The 27670-nt window shown below is 38.2% G+C and overlaps 1 protein-coding gene across 1 annotated transcript in view; it reads left to right on the top strand.

The window, feature by feature from the left end:
- Nucleotides 1–27670, top strand: part of LOC127440626 (uncharacterized) — a 248609-nt gene that overhangs the window by 189840 nt on the left and 31099 nt on the right. The window contains exon 6 of the mRNA XM_051697339.1: nucleotides 13120–13301. Coding sequence (XP_051553299.1) covers nucleotides 13120–13301 — 182 coding nt within the window. The remainder of the gene's footprint in view (nucleotides 1–13119; nucleotides 13302–27670) is intronic.

Below are 27670 nucleotides of genomic sequence, written 5' to 3' on the forward strand. Positions count from 1 at the left end.
TTTCTCTATTTTCTTTCTCAAGCAATATCTGTCACCATTCCCTATCTATTTTTGTGCTTTAGTCTCTCTTCCTCTTCTTCTGGGAAACTCATAGGCCACTTATACATACTGCAAAGGTTTGGCATTGAAAACTGCATTTAAATTCAGAGGTGAATCCCCTTTATTGTTGTTCTGTGTTTGCAAGAATGTAACCATCATAGACATAGACCAGAGACCCCCATACTCAGATTGGTGGTCATTTAATATGGGTTATTCAATGACTGATTTGAGTCACACTCAAACTTAAATGGTTGACATACTGTATACAGTTGAAGGTGTACCTGTGGATGTATTTTAAGGCCTACCTTCAAACTCCGTGCCTCTTTGCTTGACATCATGGGAAAATCAAAAGAAATCAGCCAAGGCCTTGTGGACCTCCAAAAGTCTGGTTCATCCTTGGGAGCGATTTCTAAATGCCTGAAGGTACCACGTTCATCTGTACAATCAATTGTATGCAAGTATTAACACCATGGGACCACGCAGCCATCATACCGCTCAGAAAGGGGACACATTCTGTCTCCAAGAGATGAATGTAGTTTGGTGCAAAAAGTGCAAATCAATCCCAGAACAACAGCAAAGGACCTTGTGAAGATGCTGGAGTAAACAAGTAGACAATTATCATATCCACAGTAAAACGAGTCCTATATCGACACAACCTGAAAGGCTGCTCTTCAAGGAAGAAGCCATAGCTCCAAAACTGCCATAAAAAAAGCCAGACTACAATGGCTGCAAATGTATATGGGGACAAAAATCTTACTTTTTGGAGAAATGTCCTCTGATCTAATGAAACAAAGATGTAACTGTTTGGTCATAATGACCATCGTTATGTTTGGAGGAGAAAGGGTGAGGCTTGCAAGCTGAAGAACACCATCCCAACCGTGAAGCATGGGGGTGGCAGACTCATGTTGTGGGGGTGCTTTGCTGCAGGAGAGACTGGTGCACTTCACAAAATAGATGGCATCATGAGGAAGGACAATGATGTGGATGTATTGAAGCAACATCTCAAGACATCAGCCAGGAAGTTAAAACTCGGTCGCAAATGGGTCTTCCAAATGGACAATGACCCCAAGCATACCTCCAAAGTTGTGGAAAAATGGCTTAAGGACAATAAAATCAAGGTATTGGAGTGGCCATCACAAAGCCCTAACCTAAATCCGATAGAAAATTTTTGGGCAGAACTGAAGAAGCGTGTGCGAGCAAGGAGGCCTGCAAAACTGACTCAGTTAAACCAGTTCTGTCTGGAGGAATGGGCCAAAATTCCAGCACATTTTTGTGAGTAGCTTGTGGAAGGCTACGCAAAATGTTTGACCCAAGTTAAACAATTTAAAGGCAATGCTACCAAATACTAACAAAGTGTATATAAACTTCTGACCCACTGGGGATGAAAGAAATAAAAGCTGAAATAAATAATTCTCTCTACTATTATTCTGACATTTCACATTCTTAAAATAAAGTAGTGATCCTAACTGACCTAAGACAGGGAATGTTTTCTACGATTAAATGTCAGGAATTGTGAAAAACTGAGTTTAAATGTATTTGGCTAAGGTGTATGTAAACTTCTGATTTCAACTGTAGTAATAACCAAGGCTCAGGAACAAAATGCCAGCAAAAGTGAGAAAAAGGCCCTTATTTTAAACAACCTTGTCTCATAGAATGAACGTTAATATAGCTACATTTTTGCAAACTGAGTTTTACGTGTAGCGTTCTACATTTCACAGCAGCTTCCTGATGAAATCAATACCAAAGGCACTATAACAATCCAGCCAAGCATGGAAGCTGACATGTGAGTCAAAAGCGTTATAGAAACAACATGGTTGCTTAAAGAAATGTGCCTTTTATGTCACATTTGCGACAAGAACACTATTAATTAGGTTTAGGTGTTGGTTTAGGGTTAGGAGGTCTGTTTCATTCGTCTCCCATTTATCTTTTAGGACACTATTGGTTAGGTTTAGGCTTAAATTTTAGATCAGGGAAGTGTGTTTTAATATTAAAACCTCAAACCTTGTCTGATTACAACATCATTTCACTCACTTTTGGCACCCCCGCTAGACATTTCACTGGGAAACTGCAGCCAAATGTTTAATACAGCATTTTACATTGGTTTGTAAAAATGTTGCCATAGTTACTTAAATTTCATGAGATCACACTGATTTTAATTGTCATGTCCCATGTTGTCCGCTCATCTGTTATTTGCCTGCTGAAAAAATTAATTGTAAACCAGCCGAAGAAGGTTTGTTGTTTTTAGCATAGGCTGATTAAACTGATCTGGCTTGCTGGTTTTGGAGGGGTTTTGAGCACTTGTCTGCTGAAGCTGGGAGGCCAGCTAGACCAGATTAAACCAGCTGTTTTTTTTTTTTTTTTTTTTTTTCTGCAGAATTATCAGACCTTTTATATATTTCATAATATTCAATTCTAGGCCTTTCAATCTATGGCCTTTCTTTAATATGAATGTATATTAGCAGAGCATTAATTATGTCATGATACATTATTTACAGCCACTTAGTATTTGATTTTAAAGTTAACAGTCATAATTATTCAGATTAAGAATTTGATTAAATTAATTGATTTGATATAATTCAACAAAGGTGCGCCGTGTTTAAATTAAAATGCTGCTTTAAGCAGCGTGCACTCTCTGACAACCATATTTAGCTGCAGTATATACGTGGCCATAGATTACCCAATGAAAAACTAATGGGTTCCAGGGTTATAAAAAGCAAAGTTTAGTTTATAAGCATACCCTGTGGCTGTAGAGCAATCCAGTGTTAATTAAGGCTGATCTATACAAGTCTGGTCCAGTCTAGTGCACGCTGGGTGAATGGAGGTTTCAAGCTAAGTCATCCTAATATAGTGCCGATTAAATGTCCTGTCGGAATGGTAGAAATGATGGCGATGCAAATAATAGCAGAACAGTGTGATAATAAAAATAATTTAAATAATTTTCTTCTCTAATTAATGGAATAGTTCACACAAAAATGAAAATTCTCTCATCATTTACTCACCCTCATGTCATCCCAGATGTGTATGAATCTCTTTCATCTACTGAACTCAAATGAAGATTTTTAGATGAATTTTTCAGCTCTGTAGGTCCATACAATGCAAGTGAATGGGTGCCAAAATTTTGAAGCTCCAAAAATCACATAAATCAACAAAAAAGTAAACCACAAGACTCCAGTGGTTAAATCAATGTCTTCAGAAGTGATATGATAGGTGTGTGTGAGAAACAGATAAATATTTAAGTCCTTTTTTACTATAAATTCTCCTCCCTGCTCAGTAAATCTCCACTTTAACTTTCACTTTCATATTCTTATTCTTGTGTTTTTGGTGATTCACGTTATTCGTGCATACTGCACCCTATTGGGCAGGGAGAAGAATTTCTGTTGATCTGTTTCTTACCCACACCTATCATGTCACTTATGAAAATATGGACTAAAACACTGGAGTTACTTATATGATGCCTTTATGTGCTTTCTGGAGCATCACAATTTTGGCACCTATTCATTTGCATTGTATGGACCAACAGAGCTGAAATATTCTTCTAAAAATCTTCATTTGAGTTCAGCAGAAGACAGAAAATCATACACATCAGGAATGGCATGAGGATGAGTAAATGATGAGAGAATTTTACATTTTTAGGTGAACTATCCCTTTAAGCTCCACATCTTAGAAGAGCAATAATGAAAATATTTGTTAATATTAGCCTTCTTTTAATACCTTTTATTTTTTATGGCCTCTTAGTTTTGCTCTGTTTATTAATATTTCCTCTAAAGATCACTGCTTTCTGCTTCAATAGACGGCATAATCGTTGCTCACAGACACTTCCCCCCTCCTCCTAGCCTCAACTTTCTCCATCCCTCCATATCACACATGACAGCACATACTCATGGAAATGGACACACAAATGCTCTGCCTTTCCCCATTATATCTCTCCTTTCCTTCTCCACCTTTTTTATTTCTTTATTTCACCTCGTCTGACTTCTCTTTCCCTCCCTTTAGCTTTTGGACCCCTGCATTTTTCAGTCTTTTTATTCGATGGAACTGTATAACTGCCCATCTCCCACGCATCTCTCGCTTTGAGTACTCCACTCACTGCCTTCTTTTCATAATTTCTCCTTCTCTTTTGCTTTCTGTGTGTCTTCAGTTAGTCTTCTGATGAATTCATATACAGTTACCAAATTCCCCCCGTGCTGTGTTGAAGCTTTCCGGTTGGCACGAGTGAGCAGTTGTAACCCTCTCTCAATCCCATGATTCACCCATTCACTGGATGTGAGCTCAGGATGTGATCTCTGGCTCCACCAGTGCACCACTACTATCACGCATTTAACCTCGCAGCAGGAGCTGTATGCAAATATCCTGTTAAAACAACTATAATCATATCAACTCAGTGGGTCTTTATTGATGTCTTTGCTCTTTGGGTGAAGAGGGCCTTATATGCCTCTTTTTCAGTGGGTCTTATCCTTTCTTCATGGGCATGTAGAAGGAAACACTCGAGTACTTGGAAGTGACAGCAATGATCGATCATGAAAAGAAAGTGATTGTGCAACTTTATCTTTTTTTATCAGTTCCAAAATATTTTACACAGATTAAAGTCCAGTAAAAACTACACTGCCCTATAACGCTGAATGCTGAAACAATGAAAAAAGTAAGGATTTTGAATTTACTGCAATGTTTATACTAGAGGTCGATCAATAGTGGATTTTGCAGAAACCGATAACTAAGCTGGTGGAAAAGGCAGATAACCGATTAATTTGCGGATCTATTTTAAAAATTGATTTATTGAATATTAAAACATTTATTTCCTTACTGTGACAGGCACAGACATAGAGGCAACAAGAGTCCAAAATTACTAAAATCCCAGATGTAGTTTAATGTGCAAACAAATACCCAATAACAACAAAAAAAGAAAAGAAAAGAAAAAGAAAAAAGATTTAGTGCACAGAGAACCTTTAGCTATATAAAAAAAAAAAAGCCAGCAATACACCTGGGACTCTTATTTTGAAATGTCTGTGCTCCCTGTGCAACAAAACATGCACTCTTGCAATAATCTACAATCTATTACAATATAAGCACTATAAAGGAAACATTGTAATAAGTTAATAAGTACTGTATGATCAATAATTCATCAACAATAGATCATCACTCATCAATAGCAGTCAGGTGCCTCAACAAACTCCACATGGAGTCAGTGATTGTTTTTATTTCACCTCTAGAGGCCACTGTTATACTGTTGAACCCTCCAGATGCGGAAACATTTGAATAATAATAATAAAAACTATCGCCAACTATAGGCGATGATTTTTTCCAGTAAACAGTAGTTTCAAATAGCAACTATCAGTGCCGATATATCGGTAAAACCCATCGGTCAACCTCTAATTCACATATTGTTTTCCTAAAACCTAAGCATAACTTAACCAATCCCATCTGTCACAAGACAGATCTTAGTCTTAGGGACCTGATTTCAGTCATAACTCAATCTTGACAAAATGTCTTGTTACTGTAGTTTACCTTTGAATGGTATAAGCAAGTAGGTTATGCCAGTGGTTCCCAACCACGGGCCTGGGGCCCATTAGTGTGCCACTGAAGACTTCCAAGGGGTCCTCAAGATGATTTAAAATTATTTAAAATAAGCTTATAATCTAGTTTAAAAGATGCACAACATATAAACTGACATCATATTTCTAATAAATAACTCAATTTTTATTGTAGCACATGCAGTTTTAAAACTTCGGGAATCACAAAATTAATCGTGATTAATAAATTTATTTTAGTGCTGTCTACGAATAATAAAAAATGTATAATGTGTTCATTTTTCCTTAATCCCAATTAAGGCATGTACCGATTTGACATTATATTTTGACGTGTTATTCAGCTCTGTGTGAGTTCTGAACACTCGTTAGAGGGTGAAACCCTTGCAATGTGACTATTGGGGACATTACCCTTGTATACACACTACAAACAAACACACAGCAGTAAGTCCGTGCTGGAGAAAGGAACTCTTTTAAAACAAACGCTGATGGAACTTGTGACAAAAGTTAAGTTCTTCGTGTCTTTTGTAAGTCAGCATTTTACCACATGGAGGGTCTGTTGACACTCCGCTCAAATATTTTATCATTTCAACTTTGTACCCACTGCTAATAATTACCAGACATTTCGGATGAATTCTATTTCCATCGGCAGTGCCAGCGCTAAAAGCACAACAAGATTCTTGCTGCCCTGAAACAAATCATGTGCATTCCATATTCAAAGTGAAAAGACAGCCTGATGATGATAAATATTGTGGAGGATGAGGATTTAAGAGATTTAATGCACATTGCAATGAATAGTAGTTCTATCAATCAGTCAACATCCCACTTAGACTTTGGTAAATGTTTAATGTTACTATAATTGGTGCTATTTCAGTGAATTTCTGTCTTTGTACTGTGGAGTTTGGAAAATGTTAATAAAGCATTATTGTTGCATATTGTTTTGTTATATTGTGTTGTTCTTTCCAAAGAAGGAAATAAATGCATTTTGACAGGTAATAAATATATATAGAGTCAAATTTCAGCACTTTTTAAATCTAAGATTAATCGCGATAAACTATGAAAAATCGTGAGATTAATCGCAATTAAAAAAAATTATCTACTGACAGCTCTAATTTAGTTATAAATAAAGTTTGAAAAAAGCTTCTTTGTCCTGTTATGGCATCGTTTTCATCAGTTCTTTGCATTCTGAACCATCAGAAATGTATTTGCATCAGTATCATTCACAGTGAATTTCAATCCAGGGCAGCAAGAGTGCTCATTTGGAAAGGATAAGGGATGCTCACATAAAATGCATTTTTGCATTCAGAAATACAGAGATGCAGACCAATGGAATAGAAATGAACTCGTTGAACTATTTTTAACTTGACATGCCATTTTACGTGACACTTGTGACATGAGACAGCAAAGACAGGATGCTATGGCAGATAAGTTTGATTTGATGGGTACGGTTTGCACGACTTCTCATTTTCACTAGTCGACTGATGTCCATAAAAATATTTGACTTGTTGCCAGATTAGTGTTGACCTTATCTAAAAGACTCAAAATATGCTGTGCAGCATCAGCGGTCTTTTAACCATACACAGAAAAAGCACAACTGAAGTTATGTGGTCCGCAACAAGTCAACACAGACACAAATAGTCAGTGTAAACCCTAATGTACATAAGAAAGAATTAGCGCAAATATGTGTTCCCCAGAGTACTTGAGTACTCGCCTGATTCATCTGTTGAGTACTTGACCAGACAAAATGAGCAAAATGCCCATCCCTAGCATGTAGTGTAGCAGCTCTTATTTTGCTAATGTTTATCTCTGCTTTTCTCTTTTTATCTCGTTCTCTCTCTCCACATCCCTCATTTTACATACTACCTCCATAAGTGCCGCGGTGATGGATGCCCTAAAAGGATGCAGATTTTATTCAAGCTATTTTCAACTAGTGCTTGAGCTTTAGCTAGCTAGACACTTTTTTAATGACTCTCCTAACTCTCATTTCTACTGCAACATAAAGCCTCATCCATAGATAAGGTCTGCAACTGCCAGGACCCCTTATTCTCTCTTGCTTTCTTACTCTAACCTCCTATTTTCTCTTTCTTTCTTTCATTCTCTCTCTCTGTTTGCCTCCCGACTGCATGGTCTCTCTTTTAGCCTTGTCTATTTCCATTGCCTATTTTTGAATTTCTATGCAGCTCTGTTTGTAATTGCTTAATCTTGAATCAAGCCGTTTTCCCCTCATTTACAAACAATACAGTCCTCTCTATCCATTCATCCATCTAGATGTGTTGTGCTATTTACATGTTAGTGTGTTCCTTTTCTAAATTCATCTCTTGCTTGCCCACATGCAGTCTTTCCACTTTCCTCTCTCTCATGTTCTCTCGCTCTCAGTCATCTTGCTCTGTGGACCTGAGGTAATTGTGCTCTGTGTTATTTACTGAGCTGAACCTGTATTCATCCACAGACCCACTAATTAACTCCATCTGCCTATCCTTTAAAAGCACAAAATACTCTCCTCTTGATCTCCTATTGGGCGCTGACTCATACCGGCCAATCCCAGCTTCCTCCCTGGACAGCCAAGCCCAATTAGAGTACTTCTTAATAAATTAAAAGAATAAAATAAGCAGGTTCTCTTATAACAGAAGTGAAGCCAAAGAGTAAAGGTGGTTCTGTGAAGTGAGTTAGAGAAACCTCGATTGTCCCTTCTGAACACAATTACAGTGGCCCAGTGGGGAGTGCTATATCTCTAAGTCACAGAACATTGATCCCGTCTCTTCATGCTGTTTGATTGGCTGGCTAAAGCTGCCTTGGAAAAATTGATCATCCGTTCACTGCGGTTTTCCTGTTCTGCCCGTCTTCTGTCCTGATTTGTGATTTATGAGGTGACTGGTAGCTGTCATTGTGTTTGTGTGAGTGAAGTGGAGGAGTTTGATCAGTCTTAAGCCATAGAATATGACAAATAATTTTGTGAGTGCCTGGGAAACAGTTTGAGAAGCTTAACTCTCATGTTCTGTTTGGGGTCTGAGAGACCTGAAGGCCATTTTAATAGCTTAATAAATCAACTTAATATTGAATAATTAAATTGATACTTAATGCCTTTTTTGAACTGATTATAAATAAAGTTCTTAAAGGGATAGTTCACCCAAAAATGAAAATCCTCTCATCATTTACTCTCATTTCATTTACCCTCATGCCATCACAGATGTGTTTGACTTTCTTTCTTCTGCTTAACACAAACAAAGAAGAATATTTTTAGAAGAATATCTCAGCTCTGTAGGTCCTCACAATGCAAGTGAATGCTGGCCAGAACTCTGAAGGTCCATAAAGCACATAAAGGCAGCATAAAAGTAATACATACAATTCCAGTTGTTAAATCCATGTCTTCAGAAGTGATATGATAGGTGTGGGTGAAAAACAGATCACAATTTAAGTCCTTTTTACTGTAAATCTCCACTTTGACTTTCACGTACACATTCTTCCTCTTTTGATTTTTGGCAGTTCACATTCTTCATGCATATTTCAACCTACTGGTTAGGGCTAGAAAAAGGTGGAGATTTATAGTAAAAAAGGACTTAAGTATTGATCTGTTTCTCTGACACCTATCATATCACTTCTGAAGACATGGATTTAAACAATGGAGATGTATGGATTACTTTTATGCTGCCTCTGTGTTGCTTTTTGGACTTTCAGAGTTCTGGCCACCATTTACTTGCACTGAATGGACCATCAGAGCTGAGATATTCTTTTAAAAATCTTTGTTTGTGCAGCAGAAAGAAAGTCATATGATGAGAGTGATAAGAGAATTTTCATTTTTGGGTGAACTATCCCTTTAACAAGTTTGGGATGTGTTTGTTCATCTAATCCTGTTAATCATATCTCAAGGATATATAAGCAGCTGCTTGCCTTACTCTGGGGAAAATGTGGCATCCATTCACTTCCCCAACTCGACCTTTATTTTTTTTAAAACAGCTCTATCATGTATTGCTACTTATTCTCTATCCATTTATTTTGCTCAAGTTGAGTCCCATCCTTTTTGGACAGCACGCTAAATCCTTTTACCTTTATCATGCTCAAGGATTATAAGAACTAGTGAAAAAGTGAGACAACATTTTACCTTTATAACATGCTTCAGCTGTCCTCAATGAAAAATGTTAGTTACATTACTTTTGTTGGGGGTATCAGAGATCCCAGGTATAAAACATGACAATTAATTTTCACATGATAAGGTTCTCTGACAGGGTTAAACATTGTAGGGATACACCAGTTGTCAATTTTTAGTTATTTTATTGTATTTTTATGCAATGTGTTTTTGCTGAACAGTAACAAACAGAAACAGTGTTACTAGAATGGATCCGTTTCTGAAAAGTGGTGAAACAGATGGATAAAGCTGCCATAACATCTGCTAAATGAGTTAGACTAGGTAAGAATTTGAAGGGAAAATAAGAGGCTAATTTTGAAATTACTTTCAGGCAATTCCACGAAAATGTCAACCATATAGTACCATAGAAAAAAAAGTTTTAAAGGGGTCATGAAATGCAATTTTTTTATATAATTTTATTGTCTTCCCTGAGGTCCACTGATAATGTCAGTAAGTGTTTTTAACTGCCCCATTCTTCAATAACAGTTCCTTTGTAAAGCTTGAATTGTATTATGACTGGTTCACAAGCAGTCCACACTGATATTTGCCACATGTATACTGTCCATGGCACGGTAAAACATGACACACACACATAGGTGCACTGAGGCGCAGATCGCCAGAAATGCATCCAAACAGTCAAAGACGTCCAAGTGCTTGTTTACATACACCAACAATTAAAAATAGTGCAGATGGGTGCAAGAACAGCAAGACACAGAGCAGCTGAATAAGTCTGAACGGAGTCTCCTTTTCTGATTTGGAACTTGACACTGCGTCTTTTAAAAGCAGTGTGATAAACATGACAACGGTCAAAGACGTCTGAGTAATGCATGTTATATGCACAAAAAACTTCAAAATAGTCCAGATGGGTCCCCTTTGTTGTTAAGGAATAGTTGGTCACACTAGGCCTGTCGCTCTCCCTCTGTTAACGATAAGAACTGAGTCCATGTGGGCAGGGTCAATGTTGTGGGGCGTGTAAATACAACTGAGCAATGTCTCGTGACGACACGACCACACAGTTTTCAAAATGAGACGTTTCAGCAAGCTGGGAACTATAAATGCTCTTTTTTTGACTGTGAAGGAAGTTTTGAGTTCTGAAATGTACAGTATTTTTTTATAGTACAGTTACCTCTTATATGTGAAAATATCAAGGAAAATGTTTTTTTTTTTTTCCATTTCATGACCTTTTTATGCAAAGGTACATAACCCCTTTTTTAAAACTGATCTGTTAGGTCTATATTTTACTGTATTATAGTGCTATAGTGGATTTTTAAGGAAATAGTTTATCCATCTCACACGAGGTGTTTCTAAAACATTTTTTACCAACCATATTTCATAGTTTGCAAAAAAAGGATCAAAGGACACATTTTTTGCTTTTTTGACAATAATAGTTTTCCGGAATGACAAGGAAATATCTGAGAAATATATGCACTCACTTTGTCATAAGAGCACTTCTTTTTGAAATTATAAGAGCCACATTTATGAGGTTCTGATTTTATATTTTTATGCATTCATCATTGGGGTCTATGGGACCCCAAACATAAAAAGCAGTCAGTCAATCTCAGCCAATCAAGAGGGTTTTTTCAAGGGCATACATTGTGACTGTGTGTGTTTTCAGTGTCTTTTTGTTTAGTGGACGTCTTGTCTTGTCAAGTGAACAACCTTGAGCTTGCAACATTGTGTGTGTCTGTGTTTGAGTTCCTGTTGTTTCAAATCCTTAAATCCCAAGGCAAACAGCTCACCTCGATTTTTCGTGCGCTGTATGGCAGGCCGACATCTTAAGAGGAAGCGCATCCATTTGCTTGACAGGAGTGACAGAGTGTTTTAATGTCCCAGCAATGACGTGGTGGCCACTCACTGGATGTCTCCTCAGACACTTGTAGTGTTGGCGACTCTTTCCCATCAGCCACCTCTCTCTCATCAAAGAGCAGCAGGCCGTCGACTGCATGCCAGTCTGTACAATTCAAAGCCTTTCAGATGCAAAACGGATCTGAAAGTATAGGTATAATATATTCCTTTACGTTATGGTGTGGTTTGTTGACATATTGGGATAGAGATTAGCTTTGACTTTCATCTCAGTCTGTTGTTTTGTTCTGTCACACATAAAAGGTGTCTAATGGAGATATACTGTATAATGTACCAAGTTGTGATGTTTGGAACAAATGCTCACTATGAACACTCTGATGAGATGATTTTGTGACTATTATTTGATTTTTGAGCAATCATACTCCTGCATTTTTCTTCCGCCTTGTATTTTTCAATATATAATACTCAAAGTCTTTCTCTTTTACTCAGTTTTTTTTTATATGTGCTCTCTCAGCTTCTTTTTTTGGAAGTTGGAGTGATTGGGTGAGACTTTGCTACTAGAGTGAAATGTAAACCACATTGAAAAGACCGACTTAGAAAAGTCATAAAAAAAGAGGAAAAAGGCATGGGAATATCTACTGTATATTTACTAAACATTGTTCTCATAATGTTCAGCACTAAAACATTTAATCTGCTAGAAGTTGCTCTTTGTGAGTGCAATCTCTATGAAATTATTTAGTAAAAATTATTATAACCAGGAACAACTGTAAAAGCCATTGAAATGTCATGGAAAAGACATGGAAATTCATTAGTGAAAATGTGTGGGAACCCTATGGTGAAGTTAGTCAACTACCATGTTTTTTTTGATGAAGCCTGCTAGTTAAACTAGTTATAATTATATTTATTTATCACATGTTATACATTTGCACATATACAGTGAAATTCTTTTTTTTCACATATCCCAGCTAAGCTGGGGTCAGAGTGCAGGGTCAGCCATAATACAGCACCCCTGGACAGGGTCAAGGGCCTTGCTCAAGGACCCAACAGTGGCATCTTGGCATTGCTGGGGCTTGAACCCCCAACCTTCTGATCAGTAACCCAGAGCCTTGACCGCTGAGCCACCACTGCCCCATTGAGAATCCGCTTGGGAACACCAGCATGCCAACCAACCCCTATGCAGGGAACCAGCATCAAAAACACAATGTACTGGATGTGTGTTACCTGCTGGTCTTTTCAGCTGGGATCAAACACAATGAGAGAATGTGAACAGCGCAAACCACTTAGAACTCAAATTAAATGGTTCCACACCTACTGAATCTAATGAGATTGCTGCATACTGTAGATGAGTAGCAGTAATTCTTTGATTTAATGTGAGGTCACCAGGTTACAATTCTACCGAGGAATGGCTGAAGCTGAAATATGCCAGTCAAAAATGAAACTTCTTAATGACAAAAGGAATACAAGATAGAGGTAAACCGAGATTGCTTCTGCTCATTATTTTTTTCCAGTTCAAAACTTTGATGTGACCATCAAAGTCAACTTCAAATAAGGAATGGGTGCATGAACTAATTGATTCTCTCCATGTCTTTCTTCTCTTCCAAATCCTTTGTCCAAATCCTTTCGCTATCTCAGGTTCCTGGCTGTTCTCTATATCGGAGTTGGCCGTGACAGGGGCGGAGGTGGGCCGGATCTCAGCAACAGATGCTGACTTGGGTGACAATGCCAAGCTGGAATATACCATCCTGGATGGAGAGTCAGGGGACACCTTCAACATTACTGTAGCGAACCAAGAGGCTGTGATCATTCTCAACAAGGTGGGAGGAAGGTCCAAAGGATGTTTGGGAGAGGTGGGAGAGAACCCTGCTGAAAAGATCAGCTTGGGCCAACATTAACTTTTATGCTGTATCAGGCTAGTTTATGCTGGTTCGTGCTGGTCTAGCTAGTTTTTTTCCCGATGTTTTCTGTACATCTGGACATGGACTGACATTGCTGTCTAATCATTTATGATTGAGCTTTTTTCCATGCTGTCTGTTATTGTGTTCCCTGCTGAAAAGACCTATGCTCATTGGTATTAAAGGGATAGTTCACACAAAAATTTTAATTCTCTCATTATTTACTCACCCTCATGATATCCCAGGTGTGTATGGCTCTCTTTCTTCACCAGAACACATTTGAAGAAAATTAGAAAAATATCTTAGCTCAGCAGGCCCTTAAGATGCAAGTGGATGGTGATTTTTTAAGCTCCAAAAATCATAGTCAGCATAAACGTCATTCAAATGACTCCAGTGGTTAAATGAATGTCTTCTAAAGCAATACGATGGCTTTTGGTGTGAAAAAATATCAATATTTAAGTACTTTTTTAACTCTAAATCATGCTTTCGGTCGGCAGCGGTATGCGTGTGTGACGTAATTGCATTGGCATTTGAAACACGCAAGAAGGAGGAGCCGGAAGAGCAGCGCTGTTTACAAGTGAGAAGGAGGAATGCTGTTCAGTAGCTTGGTTGGTTTTGGTTTAGATCTGTATTTATCTGTTTCTTTACTCACAATGGTGTGTTTGTGAGTTTATCCTGGATGTCTCAACCGAGTGGAAAATGTGAGATTGCCTCTGTATCATGGTAACACGAATACGTCACACGAGAGACCGCTTGAACTCCACCCTCTCGGAAGCATTGGATTATAGTTAAAAAGTACTTAAATATTTATCTTTTTCGCACCAAAAGCGATCGTGTCGCTTTAGAAGACATTCATTTAACAGCTGGTGTCTTATGGATGATGTTTATGCTGACTGTTCACCATCCACTTGCTTTTTAAGTATCTATTGATCTGAGATATTTTTCTAGTTTTCTTCAAATGTGTTCTGGTAAAGAAAGATACACACCTGGGATACCATGAGGGTAAGTAAATAATGAGAGAATTTTCATTTTTGGGTGAAATATCCCTTTAAAGAAATAATAATTCAGCCAAATATGAGATTTTTTTTTCATTATTTACTCACCCTCATGTCATTCCACACCCATATGACTTTCTTTCTTCTGAGGAACACAAAAGAAGATATTTTATAGAATGTTGCGATTTCCAAACGTAAGCAGTTAATAGTGACTTATTTTAAAGCTTCAAAAAGCACCCAACAGTGTCATAAAAGTAGTCAGTGCGACTTGTGCTTTATATTTCAAGTCTTCTGAAGCCATACTAGGAATTTGTATGACAAACTAACTGTAATTTAAGTCCTTATTCTCTCTCAAATCAAATCATTTAATTAAGTTCAAATAATTAAGCTACTCATGTGTACAGAAGCCAAGTCAAATATGGTGACACCACAACATCAAACCTCATTGGTCATCATGATCTCATGACATTTAAAGATGCAGAAGAACCAATGAGGTTTGATGTTATTGACATGTTACCAAATTTGTTTTGGCTTCTGTATACATGAGTTTCCACGAGCCAACAGCTGTTTTATATTGCAAGTAAGTGGGTGGTGTTCAGGTGTCCACATGCTGGTCTTTTCAGCAGGGAAAAGTGTGTGTGGGCATTTATGGAAGGTGGGCAGAGATCAGAAGACATCTCATAGAGATGATGTTCTGGTGTTGGAGGGGCAGGTTACTCACTCTGCCAGGTGTCGTGTGGAAATCTGTTCCAGTGGAGAAAATAACACTCCACAAAATGGCAAAGCGAGAGAGTCAGTGCTGTAGAGTCAGTGTTGAATCAGCTCCATCACAGTCTGTGCAGCCTCACGCACTGAGAGCGGCCGAGTATGCGTGTGAGACACCGATCAGACAGGCTGCAAGAGAATGCAGTGTGATTTACACTGGCACACCCATGCAGTGCTTGTCACACGTATGAGCCCCATGAGACTGTACTCGTCTTTGAGAGCTCCTTTCATCACTGATGAACATTCAAGCTGACTAGTGGTGTTAATCTTTAGGCAACTTGTGAGTCATGATCCAATTCCCAAATTATCCTAGATGGATTTCAGTTTTCAACAACAACGTTGAGGTGCAATTCTTTGGCAAGTTAAAGACCTCATGAAATCAAAATTAAAGCTTTGTGGCTTTTAGACCACATGTGTTAGCTTTAAGGTCATCTTTATGCTAGAGTACTCCTAAACATTGACAAAATGTACTACAAAATGCAGAAACACATTTAAAAAGGACAATCTTTCTCCTTTAGGAAAACAGACCAAAAATACTGATGGCTCAATTTGCACTACTTTTCTTTGTCCAAACACATGTTCTCTAGAATGAATGTCCCTCCTCTTTGCAACAAAACAACAAGTAGCAAATCATGGTGCACGCTGTAATGAAACTAAAGCCTATAGTCTATATACTGTGTGTACTCAAAAGATTGCATACCCTGGCAGAAATTGTGAAATTTTGGCATTGATTTTGAAAAGAGGACTGATCATGCAAAAAAACTGTCTTTTATTTAAGGATAGTGATCATATGAAGCCATTTATTATCACATAGTTGTTTGGCTCCTTTTTAAATCATAATGGTAACAGAAATCACCCAAAAGGCCCTGATCAAAAGTTTACATACCCTTGAATGTTTGGCCTTGTTACAGACACACAAGGTGACACACACAGGTTTAAATGGCAATTGAAGGTTAATTTCCCACACCTGTGGCTATTTAATTTGCAATTAGAGCCTGTGTATAAATAGTCAATGAGTTTATTAGCTCTCACATGGATGCACTGAGCAGGCTAGATACTGAGCCATGGGGAGCAGAAAAGAACTGTCAAAAGACCTGCGTAACAAGATAATGGAACTTTATAAAGATGGAAAAGGATATAAAAAGATATCCAAAGCCTTGAAAATGCCAGTCAGTACTGTTCAATCACTTATTAAGAAGTGGAAAATTTGGGGATCTCTTGATACCAAGCCAAGGTCAGGTAGACCAAGAAAGATTTCAGCCACAACTGCCAGAAGAATTGTTTGGGATACAAAGAAAAACGCACAGGTAACCTCAGGAGAAAAACAGGCTGCTCTGGAAAAAGATGATGTGGTTGTTTCAAGGAGCATGATCAGTCATATTTTAAATCAATGCCAAAATTTCACAATTTCTGCCAGGGTATGCAAACTTTTGAGCACAACTGTATTTATATATATATATATACACTATATTGCCAAAAGTATTCGCTCATCTGCCTTTAGACGCATATGAACTTAAGTGACATCCCATTCTTAATCCATAGGGTTTAATATGACGTCGGCCCACCCTTTGCAGCTATAACAGCTTCAACTCTTCTGGGAAGGCTTTCCACAAGGTTTAGGAGTGTGTTTATGGGAATTTTTGACCATTCTTCCAGAAGCACATTTGTGAGGTCAGACACTGATGTTGGACGAGAAGGCCTGGCTCGCAGTCTTCGCTCTAATTCATCCCAAAGGTGCTCTATCGTGAGGTCAGGACTCTGTGCAGGCCAGTCAAGTTCTTCCATACCAAACTCGCTCATCCATGTCTTTATGGACCTTGCTTTGTGCACTGGTGCGCAGTCATGTTGGAACAGGAAGGAGCCATCCCCAAACTGTTCCCACAAAGTTGGGAGCATGGAATTGTCCAAAATCTCTTGGTATGCTGAAGCATTCAGAGTTCCTTTCACTGGAACTAAGGGGCCAAGCCCAGCTCCTGAATAACAACCCCACACCATAATCCCTCCTCCACCAAACTTCACAGTTGGCACAATGCAGTCAGACAAGTACCGTTCTCCTGGCAACCGCCAAACCCAGACTCGTCCATCAGATTGCCAGATGGAAAAGCGTGATTCGTCACTCCAGGGAACGCGTCTCCACTGCTCTAGAGTCCAGTGGCGGCGTGCTTTACACCACTGCATCCGACGCTTTGCATTGCACTTGGTGATGTATGGCTTGGATGCAGCTGCTCGGCCATGGAAACCCATTCCATGAAGCTCTCTACGCACTGTTCTTGAGCTAATCTGAAGGCCACATGAACTTTGGAGGTCTGTAGCGATTGACTCTGCAGAAAGTTGGCGACCTCTGCGCACTATGCGCCTCAGCATCCGCTGACCCCGCTCTGTCATTTTACGTGGCCTACCACTTCGTGGCTGAGTTGCTGTCATTCCCAATCGCTTCCACTTTGTTATAATACCACTGACAGTTGACTGTGGAATATTTAGTAGTGAGGAAATTTCATGACTGGACTTGTTGCACAGGTGGCATCCTATCACAGTACCACGCTGGAATTCACTGAGCTCCTGAGAGTGGCCCATTCTTTCACAAATGTTTGTAGAAGCAGTCTGCATGCCTAGGTGCTTCATTTTATACACCTGTGGCCATGGAAGTGATTGGAACACCTGAATTAAATAATTTGGATGGGTGAGCGAATGCTTTTGGCAATATAGTGTGTATATATATATATATATATATATATATATATATATATATATATATATATATATATATACACACAAACACACACACACACTGGCGGCCAAAATTTGGAATAATGTACAGATTTTGCTCTTATGGAAAGATACTTATGGAAAAGTACTTGGTATTCACCAAACTGTATTCAACTGATCACAATATATAGTCATTAATAACGTGAAAAATTACTATTACAATTTGACAAAAATGTTCAGAACTTCTTAAACTTCTTCAAAGTGTTCTCATCAAAAAATCCTCCATGTGCAGCAATGACAGCTTTGCAGATCCTTGGCATTCTAGCTGTCAGTTTGTCCAGATACTCAGGTGACATTTCACCCCACGCTTCCTGTAGCACTTGCCAGAGATGTTGTCTTGTCGGGCACTTCTCACGCACCTTACAGTCTAGCTGATTCCAAAAAAGCTCAATGGGGTTAAGATCCATAACACTCTTTTTCAATTATCTGTTGTCCAATGTCTGTTTCTTTGCCCACTCTAACATTTCAAAAGTGGTTTTTTCTTTGCAGTGTTGTACATGAAACTGGTGTTGAGCGGGTAGAATTCAATGAAACAGTATTGAAGGAGTTCCCATCTATTTTGGGCACTTACTGGCTGCTTTTCTTTATTATTTGGTCCAAGTCATCAATTTAAAAAAAAAAATGTTTTTTAAATTACATTAGAGTTTTGCAATGAAATAAATTAATATGGTGGCACAATTATATTTTTGTCTACAAAACTAATTTCAAACATTTAAGCATACACCTTCAGATCAAAAGGTTTTTAAGATCATGAGAAACATTTCAGGCAGGTTTTTCCAAACTTTTGACCAGTTGTGTATATATATAAAAATGATGCTGTGATGTCTTAAATTGACAATACATTTCTTATTGTGCGGTTCAAATGAATAACCAGATTGAAAAAAGCATGCCTTAAAAATGATTGTCTTTAGGCCCCAAGTAAGCAAGCCAAAGGTGACTCTGTTAATTAATAACAGTTATTAATAGTTTTATGATCATGATTTGTATTTTTTTGGATTGATCTAGATTTGTTCTTAAAAAGAGTTGAGATGTGTCTCTTATTAATCTTACCGCATGTCATTAATTGTATTGTTTGTGTCTATTTTTATTTATCCAAAATAATTTGAGATGAAACATACAAGTAAAGTTGATACTTAAAGAAACAGTTCACCCACAAATGACAATTCTGTTTTCATTAACTCACCCTCATTTGTTCCAAACCTGTATGCCTTTCTGTCTTTAGTGGAACACAAAAAAAGAGTAATTGGAACCCCCGCCCCCCGACCCATTAGTCACTGTTTACAACAGTCTGTACAGACACTTCAAACACTGTAGCGAAGTCTTTTTTAGTCAGGGAGATTACTCAATTTGATTGCTGTGACACCTTTTAGCTTTTTGCAATATTTCTGTCTTACTGACAAGATAAGCAACACAAGATGCATTATTAAATGAAGGCAATACAAATGAATCAACAGGATCAGTTTTAATTTGAATAATCTCAACTAATTAGGTTTTGCAGTGACGCGCCATTAAATTATGAGGTACGTTTTGAACTGCATGTTGCCTTTTACGTTTTGAAAGCTTAAGCCTTGCCTCTGAGCTGAAGGGAAGCCAACTGATGGCTTGTTTATGTTGTGTGCCGATCTGGATCTGTGATCAGACACTGGAAAAAGCCGACTCAGTTCTATTGATGCCAATCCAGCTTCCTGGACTCGTTACTATGCATGTCAGAGCGACTGTACTGTGCCCCCGTGCTCATGCAAGTTTGTGTGAATGAAGTGAGGGGGTTTGTCACTGTGATAGGCCTGGCTGGTGTGGGGAAGTCAGTGTTTAAAAAAGCTTTGGCTGCAGGTGAGCCAGGTAGGGATTTTAGGCCAGGGATGTGTTGCTGTGATAAGGGAAATCGAGGGAACAGACAGAAAGGAGCAGAGAGATTAAACGAGTGGCCAGAGAGAATAGAGAGTATATAGAGATATATCATGAGAGATACACTAGGGAAGACAGTATTACAGATTACAAACTTTCAGTTAGGGGGAAAGCTCGAGGCAATGACAGCTGGTGAAGTTGTAGAAAGACAGAACCTGTAGTAAAGAAAAATCACAAATGAGATCTCTTTAAAGTGACTGATAGTTCACCCAAAAATGAAAATTATAGCCTTATTTACTCACATGTATGACTTTTATTCCTCTGCAGAACACAAAAGGAGATATTTAGCAGAATGTCCAAGCTGCTCTCTTCCATACAGTAAAAGCTGATGGGTACCAGGGGCTGTTAAGCTCCAAAAAGGACAAAAAAACACTTTAAAAAACATTATAACGGTAGACTATACAACTTGTGAACTATGTTCTAAACCTTCTGAAGCCATGCAAAACTTTACCTCAGTTGTTTCTCCTAAACAGCAATGAGATGGAATGGAGAGCAAATGGAGCCTTTTACTTAATGAGCCCATATTATGCTAATTTACAGGTTCATAATTTTATTTTGGGGGTCTACTAGTATAGTTTTACATGCTTAATGTTCAAACAACACATAATTTTTCTCATACTGTACATTGCTGCTCCCCTTTCTTCATACTCTGGCTGAAACACTCTGATTTAGCTCCTGTCTCTTTATAGCCCCCCTTTCCGGAAAGCCCAGTCTGCTGTGATTGGACAACCACGTAGAGCGTGTGTCGGAAATGTATCTCCCATTACCATAACCGAGTTTCAGCTCCCAAGTCTTCAAACTGTTCTCAGACTTGCCAAGATACAGTACCACAGTCTGCAAAAAGAAGTCAAAAATATCTCATCAAATTCTTCCAAGACATAATTATCTGAGCTGTGCAATCCACATTCATTTTGTAACTCTTATTAATCTTACCACATGTCATTAATTGTCTCGTTTGTATCTATTTTTATTTATCCAAAATAATTTTTGATGAAACATACAAGTAAAGTTGATACTTAAAGAGACAGTTCACCCATAAATGACAATTCATTTTTCATTAACTCACCCTCATTTGTTCCAAACCTGTAAAGAGTAATTGGACCGAATAACACCCTCAGCCACCACTAACTTTCACTGGATAGGAAAAAGATGCAATAAAAGTTAATGGTGACTAAGGCTGTCAATATGCCTTATGTCTCCTTTAGTGTTCCATGTAAGAAAGTGATCTGGATTTTGAATGAAATTAGAGTGAGGAAATTATTATAGATTTTTCATTTTGGGGTGAACGATCCCTTTAAATGAAATACAGTAGAACAGAACTCAAATAAGTCTCCTGAGCAATGAAAGAGCAACCTCTGAACAATAAACTTTTCTTCTGGGAATGAGAGTAAGAGAGTATGAGAAAAAGAAAAAGAGGAATGTTAAAGAAAACCGGAGAGAGAGATCAGTCTAATGCTTAGTGAGGGAGGAAATGAAAGGAGGGTATTATGGGTAAACAAATGAACTCCTCCCGTGTCTCTCCTTAAATTTATACTTCATCCTCCATTGCACTGATGCTTTATTTGCCCAATTATATCTCTAAAATTGCTTCAGTGTTACAGTTCTCTCTAATATTCCTGTCAAAACACAGAGACTATTCCATTGTCCGTCCTTTTACTGGATTCGGAATTCTGGCCAAGACTCTTGACTGAGCTGTTAGACAATGATGGAAATGAAGAAAGAGAAAAAGAGAACAATGAGTGAGGAGAGACAGATGGGAGTATCTGACGACGAAGATTGAAGAGGTTAAAAGGGATTTAGCCTTTTCAGGGAACCCACGCGCAACTAATAGAAAACATGAAAGATACCACTCTAATAGAATTAAAATAAACAAAGCGTAAAATTAGCACTAAGCTCCCCTTTGGTTTCCGGCTCATTAAAGAAAAAGAAAAAACTGAACTGAACATTATTTGTAGTGTTTGTGTTTGTGTTTACAGGACCCCACTCTTGTCTGGCCACCTGCCTATCTCGTTGAGAACAGCTAAACGTCTTGCCTGCCTCTTGTTTACTTCATTGCATGTCAGAAAGGCTGAAGTTGGAGATTTCTTTGAGCAGGCTAAGACAGAGAGGGAGAGTGAGAGATAGCGAAAAGAAAAGAGGCAGAGAGATTGGAAGAGCTCGCCCCAGTGAGAAAAGTGTTTCCAATAGGAGCAATTTCTGTCATCACAATGCCCGCCATGACCTCTTAGGAGCCCACGGAGCATAGAGCACTGTTGCTTTTACTTGTATGAGACGCACATATATATATATATAAAACACACACATACAAACAAACATACAAACAACCCTGTTGAAAACACCAGCAAATATTGTTTTAAATGCTGGTGCCCTGGTATTCTCAAATGTCAAGTAAAAGTAAAATGAGGGAAGAAAAAAGCTTCAGTAGACAGTTCTGTTTTAACATGATGCTGCACTGGTGCTACCCCTGGCTCAAGTTTCATAATAAAGGTGTTACCACTGTGTTTAACATTCATTACAGTATTGCAACCATCCACACAGTTTTCCAATAGTTTTCTATGTAAATATGCGCTAGATATAGCATCTTAAAACTTCAACCTGCTGTCTTGACACACTCCACACTCCTTTTTCAAAAATTTGTTTAACTGTCTGGAAAAAGAACTGTTAGAAATAGTAAATGCATCACTCCTTTCAGACACATTTCCGAAGACCCTGAAAACTGCAGTTGTCAAGCCCCTTCTTAAAAAGAGCAATCTAGATAACTCAATATTGAACAAAAACAGACCAATTTCAAAAATTCCTTTCATAGGCAAAATCATTGAAAAGTTTATTTTAAATCAGCTGAACAAATTCTTAATCTCAAATGGCTACTTGGACAATTTACAGTCTGGATTCCGACCACATCATAATGATATTCGGCTAAATACTAATTCAGGCAAAATGTCAGTGCTGATATTATTAGATCTCAGTGCTGCTTTTGACACTGTTGACCACAACATTCTCCAGACAGATTGGAAAACTGGGTAGGGCTCTATGGGAGGGTCCTCAGCTGGTTCAGATCATATCTAGAAGGTAGGAGTTACTATGTGAACATAGGCAACTATGAATCTGAGTGGACATCCATGATGTGTGGAGTCCCACAAGGCTCAATTCTTGCACCGCTCCTGTTCAACCTGTATATGCTCCCACTAGGCCAAATTATGAAAAAGAACCAAATTGCATACCATAGCTATGCAGACAATACCCAGATCTATCTAGCCCTAATGCTAAATGACTACAGCCCCATAGACTCTCTGTACCAGTGCACTGATGAAATTAACAGTTGGATGTACCAAAACTTCCTTCAGTTAAACAATGACAAAACAGTGGTCCTTGTATTTGGCAACAAAGGCGAAATTCCAAAGATGAATATGTGACGCTCCTGTTCTACCCTCTCCATATGGGACTTGAACTGGTGTCTCCGGCATGGGAGGCAGGTGCGCTAACAAGGAGGCTAAAGGCTACAGCCCTTAACATCAGTCACTAGTGCACCTCTTGAGGTCAGGAGAGTGAGGTTTACACACTGCACAGCTGTCTACCAGCTGGCTCCCGTTACAAATACATACCTTGACTCCAAGGGCCTAAAGACAAAAATCAAGTAAGAAATCTTGGTGTCATTTTGGTGTCAGACCTTAGTTTCAGTAGTCACATCAAAGCAACTAATTCAGCCTACAATCATCTAAAAAAATTTGCCAGAATTAGATGTTTTGTATCCAGTCAACCTTGTTCATGCATTCATCACCAGAAGGGTAGACTACTGCAATGGACTCCTAACCGGCCTTCCCAAAAAGACCATAAGACACCTGCAGCTCATTCAGAATGCCGCTGCCAGGAATCTCACTCGAACCAAAAAATCTGAGCATATTACTCCAGTCCTCAGGTCTTTACACTGGCTTCCAGTTACATTTAGAATTGATTTTAAAGTACTATTACTCGTTCATAAATCGCTCAATAACTTAGGACCTACATACAGTTGTGCTGAAAAGTTTGCATATCCTGGCAGTAATTGTGAAATTTTGGCATTGATTTTGAAAATATGACTGATCATGCAAAAAAACTGTCTTTTATTTAAGGATAGTGATCATATGAAGCCATTTATTATCACATAGTTGTTTGGCTCCTTTTTAAATCATAATGATAACAGAAATCACCCAAATGGCCCTGATCAAAAGTTTACATACCCTTGAATGTTTGGCCTTGTTACAGACACACAAGGTGACACACACAGGTTTAAATGGCAATTAAAGGTTAATTTCCCACACCTGTGGCTTTTTAAATTGCAATTAGTGTCTGTGTATAAATAGTCAATGAGTTTGTTAGCTCTCACGTGGATGCCCTGAGCAGACTAGATACTGAGCCATGGGGAGCAGAAAAGAACTGTCAAAAGACCTGCATAACAACGTAATGGAACTTTATAAAGATGGAAAAGGATATAAAATGATATCCAAAGCCTTGAAAATGCCAGTCAGTGCTGTTCAGTCACTTATTAAGTAGTTGAAAATTTGGGGATCTCTTGATACCAAGCCAAGGTCAGGTAGACCAAGAAAGATTTCAGCCACAACTGCCAGAAAAATTGTTTGGGATACAAAAATACCCCCACAGGTAACCTCAGGAGAAATACAGGCTGCTCTGGAAAAAGACGGTGTGACGGAATGACATGAGAGTGAGTACATGATGACAGAATTTTTACATTTGGTTATCTGTTCCTTTTAAATAGCTTATTCAGTAAAACCACCTTGGTCAACCAGCTTTCACAAGAAAAACTGTGCTGCTCCACTATATAGACCAGCTTAAACTAGCATGGAAATTAATTATGGTCCAAGCTGGTGCTTTCAGCAGGGACAGATACAAACTCCCTTTCTTTCACACATACAGATCACCCTCATTTACACATACCTATCTGCTCTCTGTTAATATTGCTCTGAATTACAAACTATGTGATGACAAAAGTGGAGCACAGTATAACAATGAAACTTACTAAAGAAGGAAGCTTCTTGCAGACAAGAGAAGGGACCTTTGATACACAGACGAAGAGGTCAAAGAGAAAGCCTTGGGCTGAAATATTTAAGGTTTGTGTGTGAGTGTTTGAGTGAATGGGTAAGTCAGGACCTTTTTTGGTAAGCTAGGTCATGCCTGCCACTGTCTGAGGAGAAACAGTTTCTATGTAAAGCTACACCGCAACCTCTCTATCTCTCCTTCCCTCACTCATTTTATTTTCTGTGGCGCGTATGCGGTGCTGGGTTTCTCTCTGCAGTCTCCCTATTTCTCTCTCCCCTGAGGGATGTTAGTTGTGTGCTGCATTCATTTCTAAGCTTCAAAGACCCAGGGTGGAGCTCCGCTTTAGAAAATCATTGATTCTGTACCAGCCCAAATCTCTGTGTCCTTCAGAGGAACACCTTGAGTTTTTAAAAGGTGCACTCTGTAATTTTGAAAAGTACTTTGTGAAAAACAGTCATGTATAGGATGACAACTCCAGTCATATAAGTAGCCTAAATAAAGCTGTTTTATTTTACATTGAGTGGTTTGTGATGCGGCATCCACGCCGCTAGAAGTCCAAGATGACTGCCATATTGTGCAGCAAGTGCACCTTTAAGGAAGAAAAAGTGTAAAACTGCAGGCAGTGTTAGATTACTTCTGAAATGCAGTCTGGTACTGATTACAAATTACACAACAAAAACTGTAATCAGTAACGGAATATTTTAAATGACACGCTTTAGGTAATAGAACTGATTACTTTTTGATTAGTTATAGCATGTTTTGATGAAGATCTTATTTTAAGTGTATTAAGTAGTGTAACGTTGGGTTCTTGGAGAGGAGGTGCAGGAGTTGATACTTTCAATCTTTTAATAATAGATGCTGGAGTGGAACAAACTATAAAGCTAAACATCATAACACAACATAATACTTCAAGGACTGAAAATCAAATGAACAAAACTAGAGGGTATTTATACACAAGGAACTAAATGAGGGAATGGAATACAGGTGAGGATGATGAGGAGCAGATGGAGTGATGAGGGCAGTGAACTATGGGAGATGTAGTCTGGGGGAAAACTTCAAAATAAGAGTCCTAGGATGACATGAGGGAGACAGACTGTGACAAGTAGCAGTTTATATTTAACAATAGTAAACATTAAATCAAACAACAGTTTGCTATTTTATAGATTATACTGTATTTAGAGTGCTGTTTTTTTTTTTTAGATGCAGTGTCAAGTAAAAAAAAACTTTAACCTTTAAAAAACGCTTCTTGAGACACCTGCGCTCTGTATTTGTTGAACTGTATCAAGTCTTTTAGTACAAGAATGCAATCTGACTGAAGTTATTGTCAGTGCTTGGGACACATAAATAATTGGAATGCATTCGAATGTGTTTTTTACCTTTTAATTCAACAAATATTCAAATCATGAATTTAATTTGACAGCCTTAGACCCTAACAGGCTACTTAAAGGAACAGTACATCCAAAATGAAAATTATGTCATCATTTACTCACACTTATGTTGTTTCAAATCTGTATTACTTTCTTCCATGGAGGACAAAGATATTGCAGAATATCTAAATCAAACAACAGTTTGCGATTTGTCAGTCCATTAGTCCTGGCAGTCTGATTTAAATTTTAAAATGTAATGTAATCTAATTGCAATTACTTGATTTGTGTAATCTCTTTATGTAATCCAGATTACATATAGTCCATTAGGTCAGTGAGTGGAACAACTATACATGTGTTTGGCCTTTAAGGGATAGTTCACCCAAAAATGAAAATCCTCTCATCATTTACTCACCTTCATGCCATCCCAGATGTGTATGACTTTCTTCTGCTGAAGACAAATTAAGATTTATTTGAAGAATATCTCAGCTCTGTAGGTCCTCACAATGCTAGTGATTGGTGGCCAGAACTTTGAATCTCCAAAAAGCACAAAGTCAGCATAAAAGTAATCCATAAGTTCCAGTTGTTAAATCCATATCTTCTGAAGTAAAATGATAGGTGTGGGTGAAAAACTGATTAATATATATGTCATTTTTCACTATAAATCTCTTTTTTTTGGCAATTCATATTCTTTGTGCATATCACCTACTGGTCGGGGCTGGTGGAGATTAATACTAAAGAAGGACTTCAAATTTTACTCTTATTTTCACCCACACATAACGCTTCAAAAGATATGGATTTATGAAGTCTTTGGAGTCTTATGGATTGCTTTTGAGCTAACTTTGTGATTTTTGGAGCTTCAGAGGTCTAGCCACCATTCACTTGCATTGTATGGACCTACAGAGCTGAGATATAATCTCTTCAAATAATTTTAATTTGTGTGAAAGTAAGTCATACACATCTGGGATAGCATGGGGGTGAGTAAATGATGAGAGAATTGACATTTTTGGTTGAACTATACCTTTAATAGTGAGGATACTGGACAGATTTGTGGTTGGTTGAGATAATTATTACATTTCACATGTTGGAAAGACTTAGAGAGTCCAAAATATGAGACCAAGATCAAGGCCACATTTACATGGTCTTAGGGGTTGATTCAGAACCAGCCCAAAAACATTGTGTCCATCTGAGGAGAGCCTTGAGCTGAGGTTTTAAGAAATGGAACAAAGTATAAAACTGCAGATTTAAATTATATGGGGACTATGTGTGGGTCCACTCTACATGTGTCTGTGTCTGAATTTTGCTTATATTTAAAATTGTGTCCTCACGCTGGCATTACACAGCATCTTTCACTGTTCTTTGACTAATCAACACAAAGTGAATTTTCAGATGCATAATTATCCAGACAGAATGGCGCGTGTGTGTTTGTGTGGGTTGGTGGGTGGCGTGCTGCTCTGATTAA

This window comes from Myxocyprinus asiaticus, chromosome 5, assembly GCF_019703515.2.
Source record: "Myxocyprinus asiaticus isolate MX2 ecotype Aquarium Trade chromosome 5, UBuf_Myxa_2, whole genome shotgun sequence".
Lineage (NCBI taxonomy): Eukaryota > Metazoa > Chordata > Actinopteri > Cypriniformes > Catostomidae > Myxocyprinus > Myxocyprinus asiaticus.